General features: G+C 37.1%; 1 protein-coding gene across 6 annotated transcripts in view; it reads right to left on the bottom strand.

Annotated features, from left to right (window-relative positions):
- Positions 1-376: 376 nt before the first annotated feature.
- The window catches only part of FREM1 (FRAS1 related extracellular matrix 1), a 182,671-nt gene continuing 168,999 nt past the window's right edge, over positions 377-14,048 (bottom strand). For 5 of the 6 annotated variants that reach the window (XM_073880813.1, XM_025887859.2, XM_073880811.1 and 2 more), the window contains 2 exons: positions 5,744-5,829; positions 377-3,456 (listed from right to left, as the gene is read on the bottom strand). In XM_073880813.1, coding sequence (XP_073736914.1) covers positions 3,257-3,456; positions 5,744-5,829 — 286 coding nt within the window. In that variant the 3' untranslated portion in view covers positions 377-3,256. Of the gene's footprint in view, positions 3,457-5,743; positions 5,830-14,048 lie in introns of those variants that run through there. The other variant, XR_012374776.1, reaches the window with a different exon arrangement.

Raw genomic sequence — 14,048 nt, forward strand, 5'->3', positions numbered from 1 at the left:
AAAAGGGATAATGTAATCAATGATTTCCACTGTGACTTCCTCCCGGATCAAGAGTTTCACGCTAAAAAAAAAAAAAACTATTAGAAATTTGCATGTATACACTATGCTTTTATACTTTTATTTTCCTATCTTGTTCACAGTAATATCTCCAGTCTCTAGAATAGGTGAGGGGCTGGCACTCGATATTCAATAATATTCATTGAATAAATGGTAGATGGATTGACGGCTGGGTGGCTGGGTAGATGGATGAAAGCCGTGTAACTAAAGGTTGATTTAAACAGCAAGGATAAAAAAAAGACATGTTGAGTTTCCCTTCCCATCCCTTCTTCCAATGGCTAGAATAAATATAAAATGTGAAAAGCTAAAGCAACAGTAGTTCAGAAGTAGGAATAAGTTTATTAATTTTGATACAACGCTAGAGACAGGACATTTAAAAGGCTGCTTTGTTGCAAAAATTAATCAGCACCAGTTCCTGGTTTGAGTTATACAAACCATAGTGTTAATGAAAATATGTGCATGTTCTTTTTGGCTGTATTAAAAATAAACAAAAACAGAAACGTAAATCAATGTCACCTGGTTCATTTTTACCACTCCTTGGAAGGAGATGAAATAATTATCATATGATTTTAAGTTTATGTTCAGCAAAATATATGCTATATACATATGTATGTTTTGGTTAAAGAACAAAAATCACAGGATTCTGAAAAGCTACACGCTACTTAGCTGGGTTGATGCCCTTGGGTAGAGGGGGCTTTTCCTGAGTTGGTATTCAAATCTGGGGAGAAGGCTGGGTGGCATTTAGGTCCTTCTTTCTGATGCTCTCCTTCTTAGCTACCATCTGTCCCATCTCTCCCTGCTCAACCCTTCCCTCCTCTCTCTTATAATCACCCATTCCTTATTCTACCATTATTCCATTTCCTTCCTTCCTGCTCCCACCAGAATCTGACAGGTGACAGTGACCAATCTAGGTGGAGAGAACCATGACCATCATTTACTTTTTTTTTTTTAAGATTTTATTTTTAAGTAATCTCTACACCCAACATGATTCTTGAACTCACAACCCTGAGATCCACCAACTGAGCCAGCCAGGTGCCCCTGTCTCTCTCTTTATTTTTTTATGACAATCATTTACTTTTTTTCCCCTGAGTCAAAGTGCAATCATGAGAAAGAAATAAAGGTCATGAAAAATATTGCCCAGCCCCACCCCCAACTTCTCCGAATTTTTGTTTGTATCTTCATTCAATTACTTGAATTTTACAACCTGAATGATGCTTTCATGATCAGGAACATTTAAAAATATTATTCTAGTATTTCTAGTTGCTACAAAAATCATAAAACATTCTCGCTTTGTGCCAGCATTTGCAATTAAACACCATTGTCATTGCAGACAAGTATAAAAATCTACCATGCTGACCAGGTTCTCTCCATAACAGCCCTGGTTCTGGATTCCCAGTTTTAAATAGTTAGTATAGCTCTGGAGTTCTAGCAGGGAGTGGCCCCTGAACTCTTTATTTCTTGAGCTTCTACTTTCCCTTCTAGGATATCACTCTTTAGGTAACCAACTCTTTGCTACATTATCTGGCATGTCACCTTCCCACATGGCAGAGGCCGGTGGATCAGAAAGGGCCGGAGCTGGTATGGAGGGTGGGTTTTGCAAATTTTGGTTAAATACCAGAGAGTGCTTGTGTTGTATGAGAGACCTGGATGTTGTAATCAGTCTAGAGCCTACTTGGGATACCTAAAGTAAGGAGCCTTCCGACGCCACCATGCTTTTAAATTTAAGTAAGAGGTAGGAATGCCTAAACATTATCCCCACTTCTCTTTGTAAATATTTCTCATACCGAAAATCTTGATAAATGAGCAGAAATAAAACAAGTTTGTCATGTTTTATATCCAGAAACGGGACTGAATTTCTTTCATTTATTTTAGTTTTACCGAATGTGTTATTCTAATAAAAACTGCACCAAAGCTTTGGTATACTTGGTAACCCCATTTTGACTCTGAAATTACTCTGAATTACTCATAGAGTAAGTTACATTTGGCACAACCATATTTTTCAGTGATTATGAAAAAAGGGAAATTCTGAGCAAATGCTTCAGAAATAAATTTCTAATTTCCTGTAATTAAACCTTGATTTCAGAAGGGAGTTCCTGTAAGGCTGCAACACACTTTGCTGCTACAAAAATGTTTCATTCAGCTGATATTATAAATTAATAAGGGAATTTTATGTTACAGAATCAGGTTAGCATGCCATTTCTAGAAATATTAGAGATTTAAGGGCACAAAGTTATATCAAAATCTGTTCTGAGAATGTAGGTTTTCAAGGGCTCTGTTTTCAGTATTATTTTTCTTTGTTCATCAACATAGTTCACTGGGACACTTCTGAGGAAGCAGTATTTTTCTTTCATGTGTTAACCATCACTCACATAAACCCTACTCCAAATGTCCTTGAGAAATGTTAGTCCGTACCATATACCCAGATGAAAAGAGAGGTTCACATTACCTCAAATTTCTCATGAATCTGTAAGGCTGGGGGAAGTGTAATGATTAGCTCTGAGATGGTAAGATGCCAACATTTTTACTGGAAAAAGAGATCTGTCTCATGAGTAGGGATGGGTAGACCCCTGACGTACAGGTAGCCTCTGAATTCTTACCTGAACTAGAGCTTTGCAAATGAGCTTCCATCTGCAAGATTCTCCCATCTAAAGCCTTCCTTTCCCACCACAGAGAATTCTCCTTTTTTATCTACAAGCCTCTTATCTCAGGTTTCACTTTCAAAAGGGCTCCAAAGGGACAAAATGACCCTTTGCTGTTCAGCTGTGATTTAATGAGCTGGTAGGGTCAGCTTTCCTCAGACTGAAGTGGTACAAACACCTGCAGGACAGATTTCAGGATGGGACAAAAACGTGAGGTCTTGGGACAAAAAAAATCCAAGGACCATGAACTTGGTGTGAACTCAGATACGGAGTGGGGTCAGGGTAGGAGTACGCACATCTTGTATAATACTTCAGGCATTTGTTTTGAAAGGTACTAAGATGTAAGAATTGTATCTCTTCCTGAAAAATGCTCATTGATCAATCTTCCTGGAACTATTCTTCAATGTTCCTTTTTTACTAGATAGAATCACTCATATACTATGATTAAAAAAATGTACTAAGTCAGTCATGACACCTTGTTTTGTATTGAACAATATGCACAAATCCTGTGAATAAATAGGTGAGAAATCCCAGGTGGGCACCTGTGAGGCCAGTTACGTTTAGAGTTTCCTGGAGCACACGTAATTGTGAGCCTTGCCCTTCCTACAGTCCTGTGTTTGCCACTTCCCTTGTCTCTGAGCCAAAACGCAGTTCTTGCCACGCTTTAAACGTTGAGGGGGCCCTTTCCTCCAGTTGGTGAAGGTGACAGGTTCCCCGCCGATCCACTCCCAGTGGCCAGCACGCACTTGGTCATTCAAACCTAATGTGAACCAAAGAATGTGCCAATATTACATTTATGCTTGAATATCATATCAGTCTATTGCTCTAAGCTCAGGAATCACATACAAACATGGGCCTATGTTCTAAAACACAGAACAGGACCTGGGAATCCTGAAACACAGTTAAGAACATATAGCTTTGAGGGGGCGCCTGGGAGGCTCAGTCAGTTGGGCATCTGCCTTTGGCTCAGGTCATGATCCCAGGGTCCTGGGATTGAGCCCCAGGTTGGGCTCCCTGCTCAGTGGGGAGTCTGCTTCTCCCTCTCTCTCTGCCCCTCCCCCACACTCGTTCTCTCTCTCTCTCTCTGTCTCTCTCCCTAAGTAAATAAAATCTTTTAAAAAATTAAAATTTAAAAATTTTAAAAAACACACAAAACAAAACAAAACAACATATGGCTTTGGAGTCAGGCAGATCCAAATCCAAATCCTAGATCTACCACCTACTAGTTGACCATCTTTGGGCAGGTTACTTAACCACTCTAAGTTTTAGTTTCCTCATCTAAGAAATGGGAATAAAAATAGTATATTGAGGGCTGTTTTAAGTATTAAATAAGATAATGCATGTCAAGTTCATGGCATACATACATGTTTAGTAAACAGTAATTATTATTCACATTATTCTACAGACAGAACTCCTATCCCAGGGAAACAGGTACACTCTTGTCTATTGTTGTTCTTTCTTGATATATAAATGTCTTGGTTTTCATATTTGAAAGTAGCTTCACTAGGTATTATTTTTAGTCTGGAATGTAAGATTCTTTTTCAGCCTGCTATAATTCCAACTAAAAGCAGCTTTTCTCAACTTGCCTCTCTACTCCCACTGGCTATTTTACAAATTGCACTTTAGTGTTGCAAAGCTTTTGTAATTTTTCTTAAAGAAACAATCTTCCTCCTTACTCCCCTTCATAGTAGAAACAAAGAGAATGCAATGAGGAAAGAGTCTCATATAAAAGCATGAATTGACATCTCCCAACCGGGTTTAAGCATGAAAACAGTCTTAGATGCGTAGCCTATAACCTTCTCCCGTGATTCTCCCTCAATATTTTGAGGTAGAATAAAATGAACTACTATCTCCTTCTGGATTGTTTCCTTGCATTATTGATCAGGAGGAGATATTATGCCTAAGCACTCTGTGGGAATAGAGCCTTGAATCAATCATTATGGAAGCAGAGAAAACGTCTCCTCCAGCTTTAACCTAATACTCTCAGAAAATTTCAGACTTTAGAGATGTACTAAGTATTACAGAGATTTTGAGAAGCCAAGATTGGGCTTATTATTGTTCCCTGAAATCCAATACCTTCTAGGATAGATGGTGAAAATACTCACTTTGATGTGCCCCTAGAATTCTACTCCTAAAAATAGAATTTTTATCTCTGAAGAGATTGTGTTATTGTTAAAATTGAAGAAGATATTAAAACTTCAGAAAACAAGGGATAAAATTAAGATCCACCTACAACTGTCAATAGGGGTAAACATTTCTAACTCTTTGGCATATTTCTTTATATATGTATATATCACATGCACATATGTATATATATATATATCACATATATAAATATTTTATTCTAAATTATTTTATGCTTCATATGGCTGTGGACTCTGCTTTTTTACATAGCACCAGCACCCTCTCACAAATACGTTACATATTTTATATATAATATGCCTCCAACGTGTATTTCTTGGATGAAATCATAAACATTAAGCACTTTGTCATGTCTTTAATATTCATTGCCTTACAAAAGCATTAAATATTAAATATTCCTTCATATGGCTATACCATAATTTAACTATCCCCTATTTTACTTTTAGAAATAGGACTTGTTGAATTCTCTTACCTATAAACCAAACCACATCCCTTATTATTTCTTTGAGATACATGTCTACAAATCAAAGCATTGTGTCATTAAGATGAGTTTTATTTTTTAAAAGATTTTATTTATTGGAGAGAGAGAGAAAGAGAGAGAATGAGCGGGAGAGGGGAAGCAGGCTTCCCGCCGAGCAGGGAGCCTGATGCGGTACTCGATCTCAGAACCCCGGGATCATGACCTGAGCCCAAGGCAGACGCCCAACCGACTAAGCCACCAGGCGCCCCAAGTTGAGGTTTAAAAGACACACTGTCCACCGGGCACCCCTCCAAAGAAGAAAAAATAGATTGTCCAACCATTTAATTGTTGCTTGTTACTGTGAGCCACAATTATCTGGCCCAGGGGAGGGTGATGCCCTCTTGGATGTTCTCGCCTCCCTCCTCAGTACAGTGCAAACACTTGCCTATCCAGAAGGGTTTCCCTCCACTGATGTCCCAGAGCCATCGCATGTGCCGTCTAGAGAGAACTGTTACAAGGCTGCCCAGGTGACTACAAGGAGACAAACAAAAAAGGACAGCGTCAGTGACAAGGAGCCCAGTGTTCCTGTTGATATGAAATTCATAACAGAAGTCAAATCGGTTTAAAATAAAAAAAAAAAGCGTATATATAGAAAGAACTTTCCAGGATTTGAATACTCTATTTTTTTACTTTAATGACTATCTGTAAGGTGGGATTGGGGACAGCAAAGAAAGTGAGATTTTTTTTTTTTATACTATCTGAGCTTTAAAGCACAAATCCAATAGGTTTTAAACATCTTTTTAGAAAAATCAGCAACTACCTACTTATAAAAATTCATGCCAAAATATTACTCCTCTCGCAGGGAGTTTATCTCTAAACGGGCATAAATTTGACAAATATCCAGTTAATTTGATCAGTAAGGTAACCCAAACTATTCAGATAAAATTACTTGAGGCCTACATTTTACACTTGGTGTACTTAATCAAATACCCCAATAACTGTGACCCTTTGGTCATACTCAGTGAAATGAGCATGGTCTCACTGTCAAAACTTCATAGGTGGTGTAGAAGTTAAAGCATGTGTTCTTATAAACATATATAAATATCCCCCCAAATAGAATTGTTTTTATGTTTAAGGTGTACAGTAATGCTCTGACTTACCTATATTGTGAAATGATTACCATAAGTTTACTTAGCATCCATCATTTCATTTAGATATCAAAAAAAAAAAGAAAGAAAAATCATTGTTTTTCTTGTGATGAGAACTCTTGGGATTTACTCTCTCAATAACTTTCAAATCTACCATAGAGCCGTGTTAGCTAAACTCATTATGCTGTACGTTACATCCCAGGAAACAAAAGGTTGTACCTTTTGACCACCTCATCCAAATACCCCACCCCATATCCCTGGCCTCTGCTAATCACATCTGATCTTTTTTTTATGAGTTTGTTTTTTGGTTTTAAGACTACATATAAGTGAGATCATATAGTATTTGTCTGTCTCTATCTGGTTTATTTCACTTAGTGTAACCCTCAATGAGTATTATGCTGTTACAAATGGCAGGAATTCCTCTTTTTTATGGCTGAATAATATTCCTCTGTGCATACATGCGGCATGTATCACAACTTTTTTATTCATTCATCTGTCGATGGACACTTGGATTTCCCTGTCTTGGCTACTATAAATAATAAACATGCTGTAAATATGGGGGTGCAGATAGCCCTTCAACATACGGTTTGATTTCCTTCAGATATATTCCCAGAGTGGAATTGTTGGATCATATGGTAGTTCTATTTTTAATATTTTGAGAATCCTCCAAACTGTTTTCCATAATGGCTGCACCAATTTGCAATCCCATCACTATAACACAAGGAATTCCTTTTCTCCACATCTTTACCAGCAATTGTTATCTCTCATCCTTTTGAGTATAGATATTATAACAGGCATGAGAATTATTCATGAATTATTCTTGCAGCTAGCTGAATTATTCCTATAAGCAATATTTGGTTGTTTCTAATTCCCCAATGGTGCCTATTAAAAGCTCTTTAAAAATGCTTATGTAAAAAGCTAATGATTATGTTTCTTCTTCTTCTTCTTCTTCTTCTTCTTCTTTTTAATACAGAAAGTTTCAAACAAGAAACAAAGTCACCATGATCTTGCCTGGTTAATATCCATTGGTATTTTATTCATTTTGCCTATGTCTTTCCAAACTTCCGATTCATTTCTCTGCTTTTCCAGATCACATATGGAGAACATAATCTATCCATTTCTTCATGATTTTTTCCCCACTAAAACCAGTACTTTATTATTCTATCATGCAGTGGTGACTTCTAGGACTTCTGAGATACATAAGTCTCTTCACCCCTTCTCTGAATGTCCTCAGGCTGCTGGATTTGGGTTTTGTGACTTGGCTCTGACCTCATTATTTACTGTCATCTCCTGTCTGACAGTCACAGAGGATACGAGAGCCCAACTTCTTCCCTCCTTCTCACATCCAATATGGTAATTCTAACGTGCTGAGGGTTTACAACTCAGAATACAAATGTGTGGTATTCTGCCAAATATGTAGGCCGAGGGAAGGCTCGAGGGGCTGCCTCAGTAAATATGGTGCATTGAACAGGGCAAAGGAGATCTGAGTTCTCTTCCTACTCTGCCCAATTCCCTTACAGCCATAACTGCAGCCTCACCTTCATCATTAGAAGTGACAGGGCTTATTCAAGGATATTTAACATCTCCTCCTGCTTTAAGATTCTTGAAAATATTGTGAAAATAGACTTTGTAAAATCCATTTTAGCTGGTCAAGTGCAAGTTTGATTTCTTTTTTTGTCTCTCTAAGAAGCAAAAAGTCCCAAAAGAGCAAGATGGGAAGATAGCTGTGTTTAGGTTACGTAACATGTTAGACCATAATTATTTGTAAAAGAAATATTTAGGCACTGGTATGTTGATTATTTTACAAAAATATTCCTTTTCCTTTATGCCCATATACACACCAAATAGTGTGAACATTATCTATACAGATGTGTATAGAGAGATAGAAAAATAAAATATAGAAACACATACATATAAAAAAATCTTTGGGCAGCTCTGAAATTTGAAGGCATTCAAAGTGTAGTAATAAAAACAGAAACTTCAATTTTTCTAGTTAAAGAAATAAACATCTACTTCTTTGAAATGTTTTGATTAAGTATAGGTGTATTTCAGACTAACTCTTTAAGGCCAGGCCAGCAGGGGTTCCAGACACTCCTGTGGGAAAACAAAATGGTTTTATAGATAATGATTTATAATAATAGAATTACCAAATGTACAATGACGGCCTAAGGAAATGAGCAGATGAGATTACAATATGTAAATTCAAGAAATACCTAATCTAGGAGTCTAGCTCCTCTGGGTTGGAAAAATAATAAAACACCAATGGAGAGGAAAGGAGATTGGAGATAAAGATTGAGTTGAGTTAGCAATCTGATTAGGAACAAGGAGAAAAGCAAAATTTGCTGTTCTTGAAACATGGGTGCTGCAAATGACCCTCTGTAAAGGATCTTCAGGGAAGAGAGCCCCAGGAAACACAGCTCAGAATTGAATAATGATCCCTGATACCAAATCAAAAACATACTAATATTAATATTAATTCTAATTAGAAAATCTAAGATCATCTCCTAAAATTAATTCATGAGAAGGTAAATATCCAGGTTGTGAAATGGTGAAATTATAAATTTTATATCACAAAAGGAATGGATAATTCCCAGAAGAGATATTTTTCTTCCTTTTATATATGTATATATAAAAGGAATACATATTTTTCTTCCTTTTATATATATATATATAAAGTTTATTTTAATTCCAGTATTGTTAACATAACAGAGTTATATTAGATTCAAGGGTATGATATAGTGAAGAATACCGGTTTTGCAAGACAAAGAGGGTGGAGAAGCAGAAAACACAATAAACCTGAAAGGTAATGGGTCCAGGAAGGCAGGGAGGCCCATCTGATGGTAAAAACATGTTTAATGGTAGAGGAGGTCTTGGGGTTCAGAGAAAAATTATACGGAAGAGGTGGTCCTGCCGCCCAAAAATACTTCTTGTAGAATAACTGAGCCAAAGGAACATGGAGATCTTTTCTTTTTCCTTTTAGTTTGCTTTTAACTTGCCGCGAAGTCATTTTTTGAAATTTCTGTAGCTAGTATTGGGGTAATCATTCTCGTCCTTTCGAAATACAATGCATAGTGAAGTATCACACAAATACAATCAGATCAAATATTCACACTCATTTTTTCAAATAAAATTTGAAAATTAAAAGCTTTTTATGATATTTTAAAAATCTCAGACCATATATATTTTCTTTACCTCTCTTACACATTCTGGAATACCATCAGAAATGGTATTTGATAGATGTTCTAAGTTCTGGACCAATCTGGTAAACAGATAATGTGTAATTTGAAAGAGTTTTATTACTGATAGATACATAATTCGTCTCTTTCTAAAATATGATGGAAAAACTCCAATTGTCCCTAAAAACTTTTTTTTTGTTCTGAAAGTTTTCTCAGTTTTATATATCAAAAGAAATCACAGTTCTAGAGCTTAAAATAATTCCCTGAGATGAGTTTACCAAAATAACTTCAAAATAATATGAATAAATTACTCTGAACCTGCTAATAAGACCAAAGTTTGATCTACTAGATATGATCTTTAATACCCTTAAATTAATAGGGGAGATGGAAATTTTCCATCATTGCTATAATAGATTTTATAATAGTTATTATAGCACAAAATACCCTTCTATTTGTACTTATGTTCTCATAGGTGCAATCAACAAATACAGCTTGTAACTTACATTATTTACATTTAGATCCAGAGACATCAACTTAATGAAAGCTAAATGCTGCCATTTTAAATTTAGTGACTTTCACATTCTTTTTTTTTTTAAGATTTATTTATCTACTTTTAGAGAGAGCAGGAGAGGGGCAGAGGGAGGAGAATCTCAAGGAGACTCCTCACTGAGCGAGAGCCTGATGCAGAGCCCCATCTCATGACCTTGAGATCACGACCCTGAAATGACGACCTAAGCTGAAACCAAGAGTCCAACGCTCAACCAAGCCACCCAGGCACCCCACTGACTTTCACATTCTCTCTTTTTTTTTTAAGATTTTACTTATTTATTTATTTGACAGAGAGACACAGCGAGAGAGGGAACACAAGCAGGGGGAGTGGGAGAGGGAGAAGCAGGCTTCCCACGGAGCAGGGAGCCTGATGCGGGGCTCGATCCCAGGACCCTGGGATCATGACCTGAGCTGAAGGCAGATGCTTAACAACTGAGCCACCCAGGTGCCCCTGACTTTCACATTCTTAATAGAGCTTTGTGAGAAGCAGATGTGGGAAAGAATTGTCAGGATTGTATAACACCTTACTGATATAAAATGAGGGGTTTAAAGACTTGACATAGGGGCGCCTGTGTGGCTCAGTCAGTTAAGCATCTGCCTTTGGCTCAGGTCATGATCCCAGGGTCCTGGGATCAAGCCCCATGTAGAGCTCCCTGCTCAATGGGGAGCCTGCTTCTCCCTCTCCCCCTGCTCATGCTCTCTCTCACTCACTCTCTCTCTCAACTAAATAAAAAAAATCTTTAATAAAGACTTGCCATATAGGACAGATGTATCTGGAGAAAGGTGGTGTCAATTTTTCTGCAGCTCACTGATGAATGAAGAATGATTTAGTCATTGGGCTGTGGGGCCAATCCTGGGGGATGATACTTTAAGATGCAGTCTGGTCTAGACATTTCCAGTAGATTAAGTGCCCAAATACTTGTTGAATGAATGAATTTATAAACTGAGAACCTGATTGTACCTTAAGTTTGCTGTGAAAGATTATTTTGATTCCAATCCAAAAGAAATTAGGGTCCATAATTTAATAAAAATCATAGTGTGTCTTTGCTGTGAAAGATACAAAATACTAAATACATGGTTTTGAAACCTACTTTAGGTTAGTTCAACACAAAGTTAACATAGGTGTGCTCGTCAATTCACCTGAGACGAGATAGCCCCGATTCTTATGAGCTATAATAGAAATGAAGTCCACGAGCGAGTGATGTTGCTTTTCTAAATCCCTTTTGTTTTATCTGTAGAATGTAGATAATAATATGTGCTTCCCTCACAGAAGGATGATGGGAGGATCAAACAAGCTAGTAGAGGTGAAAGAATTCTGTAAACTATACAGTGTAACATCAAAGGAAGGCGTTATTGGTGAAGGAGGCATGTAGAACTAGGTCAGGCTACTGTAAAATGATCAGGGTGTAAACATGCTTAAACCCAAGTTGCAGACGAGATCTTAGGGCAAACGCATGAGGAAGTAGCTAGACTTTTAAATTAATTTGGGCTTCAAGTTTATTATTGGGACAAGGGAACTGTATCATATTCATAGATTTATGACAAGATTAATAGGTACATAACTAGTCTTCCTACTCTTTGTACTCACCATTAAAACCAGCTGCAATTAGATGGATCAATAAAATAAAAAATATATTGGGGGAAACCAATGTAGGTTGGTCACCATGAAGTTATCAATATAATTACAAATTGCCATGATTTCAAAAAAAAGGATTTTGACACCAAAAAGCAAGAAGATCATAGTATCAGAGTAAAGAACAGTCCTTCTAAGAGAAGATACTTGGTGACCTGATGCCAACATTGATGAAGGGATGGAAAGATATTGCTCAATACGCGTTGTCTTTACTTTTCTCATAACATGAAGAACTGGTTAGAGCTTCATTATAGGCTGGCAGAGTTACCTGAACTGTTGAGGATCACTGCAAGATGAACAATAAGGCTGCCTTCAAACTTAAGGTTTGGACTAATGTCGCTCTGTTCACCTATATTTTGCCAACAAATCCCAGCAGCATTTGATCTGGTAACCTTGGCTATGGTATAACTGCACTTCTGTACGCTCCCTCATTTTTGTCAGTATAGACACCATACACTCCCTTCGTAACATGTTGCAGTCTTCTCCTGGCTAAATCAGAGAGCTTTTCATTCCACACCAGAGCTCTCTCCTCAAGAAGGAAAAGAAAAAGACCTATACCACTCTTCCTACCTGAGCTATCAATGCATTAAGACAAACGTTAAATAAAAGTAGGACACCCAGTTACTTGGGTGGAAGAATGTCTTCATTGTCCCTTAACATACAGCAATATGGGAATGTATGTATTTAAACAATAATTATTTATAAAATTAAAAAAATAGTTTAACTTACTTCATAGCACCCACTCATCAACAAAAACCTGAAAGCCACTGATTAACCTCTATAGTACTCATACTTAAGACATGAAATACATCAGTGAAAAAAGGGTGGATAATTTGACCAATTTTTAAAAAGACTTAAAATATATATTTTTTAAAGATTTTGTTTATTCATTTGAGAGAGGGAGCAAATGAGCACAAGCCAGGGGGAGGGAAAAAGGGAGAGGGAGAAGCAGGCTTCCCACGGAGCAGGGAGCCCGAGGCGGGGCTCAATCCCAGGACCCTGGGATCATGACCCGAGCTGAAGGCAGACGCTTAACCGACTGAGCCACCCAAGTGCCACAGACTTGTAAAATATTTTATTAACTCTTTAAAAATCTAGTTATGGGGTGCCTGGGTGGCACAGTCGGTTGAGTGTCTAACCCTTGGTTGTGGCTCAGCTGGTGATCTCAGGGTTGTGGGATCAAGATTCTCCCTCCCTCTCTCTCTAAAATAAATAAATAAGTCTTAAAAAAATCCAGTTATAATTTACGTACAGTAAAATGCATAAATTTTAGTATTCAATTCAATGAATTTTCACAATTATATATATATCCATGTAACTACCACCCAGGGCAAGACGTAGAACATCTCCACCACTCTAGAACCTTACCTCATGCTACTTTTTAGTCACTCTACAATCCCCACCAGGGATGACTGTTTTTTTTTTTTTCTTATTTGTAACACCAACTAATAAATTAGTTTTTCCTATTCATATAAATGAAATCATATAATATGCACTCTTTTATGTTGGGTTGCTTCCTCTCTACATGTTTTTGAGATTTATTCACCTTGTTGGAGGTTTTAGTAGTTCATTCCATTTTATCATTCATAAAATAATTTATCAGAAAAAGAATATTTATCTATTTCCTTGTTGATGGAGAAAATATAAAGAACCCTTATAAATCAACAACAAAAAGGCAAATGACCTAAACTATTATTATTTTTTTAAGATTTTATTTATTTATTTGAGAGAGTGAGTGACAGAGAGAGAGAGAACAAGCAAGGGGAGGCAGAGGGAGAAGCAGACTCCCTGATGAGCAGGGAGCCTGACACAGGGCTCAATCCCAGGACCTTGAAACCATGACCTGAGCTGAAGGCAGAGTCTTAACTGCTTAACCGACTAGCCACTCAGATGCCCCATACCCAAACTATTATTATTATATTTAAAAAAAGGTGCTATGAAATTCTTGTGAATGTCTTTTTTAGCATATATTTTTTAAGTTTTATTTATTTAAGTAATCTTCACACCCAACGTGGGGCTCAAACTCATGACCCCAAGATCAAGAGTCATACTCCTCTAAATGAGCCAGCCAGGCACCCCTTTAGCATAAAATTTTATCTCTTTCAGGTAAATACCTAGGCGTAGAGATGTTAGGTCACAGGGCAAATATTTGTAACTTTATAAAAAACTGCCAGACAACTCTACAAAGCGGTTATACACTTGTACACAGGGGTTACCATTTTACACTTCCACCAACATATATGA

The sequence above is a fragment of the Callorhinus ursinus genome, unplaced genomic scaffold (assembly GCF_003265705.2).
Source record: "Callorhinus ursinus isolate GAN/ISIS: 27379988/994484 unplaced genomic scaffold, GSC_fseal_2.0 scaffold39, whole genome shotgun sequence".
Classification (NCBI taxonomy): Eukaryota; Metazoa; Chordata; class Mammalia; order Carnivora; family Otariidae; genus Callorhinus; species Callorhinus ursinus.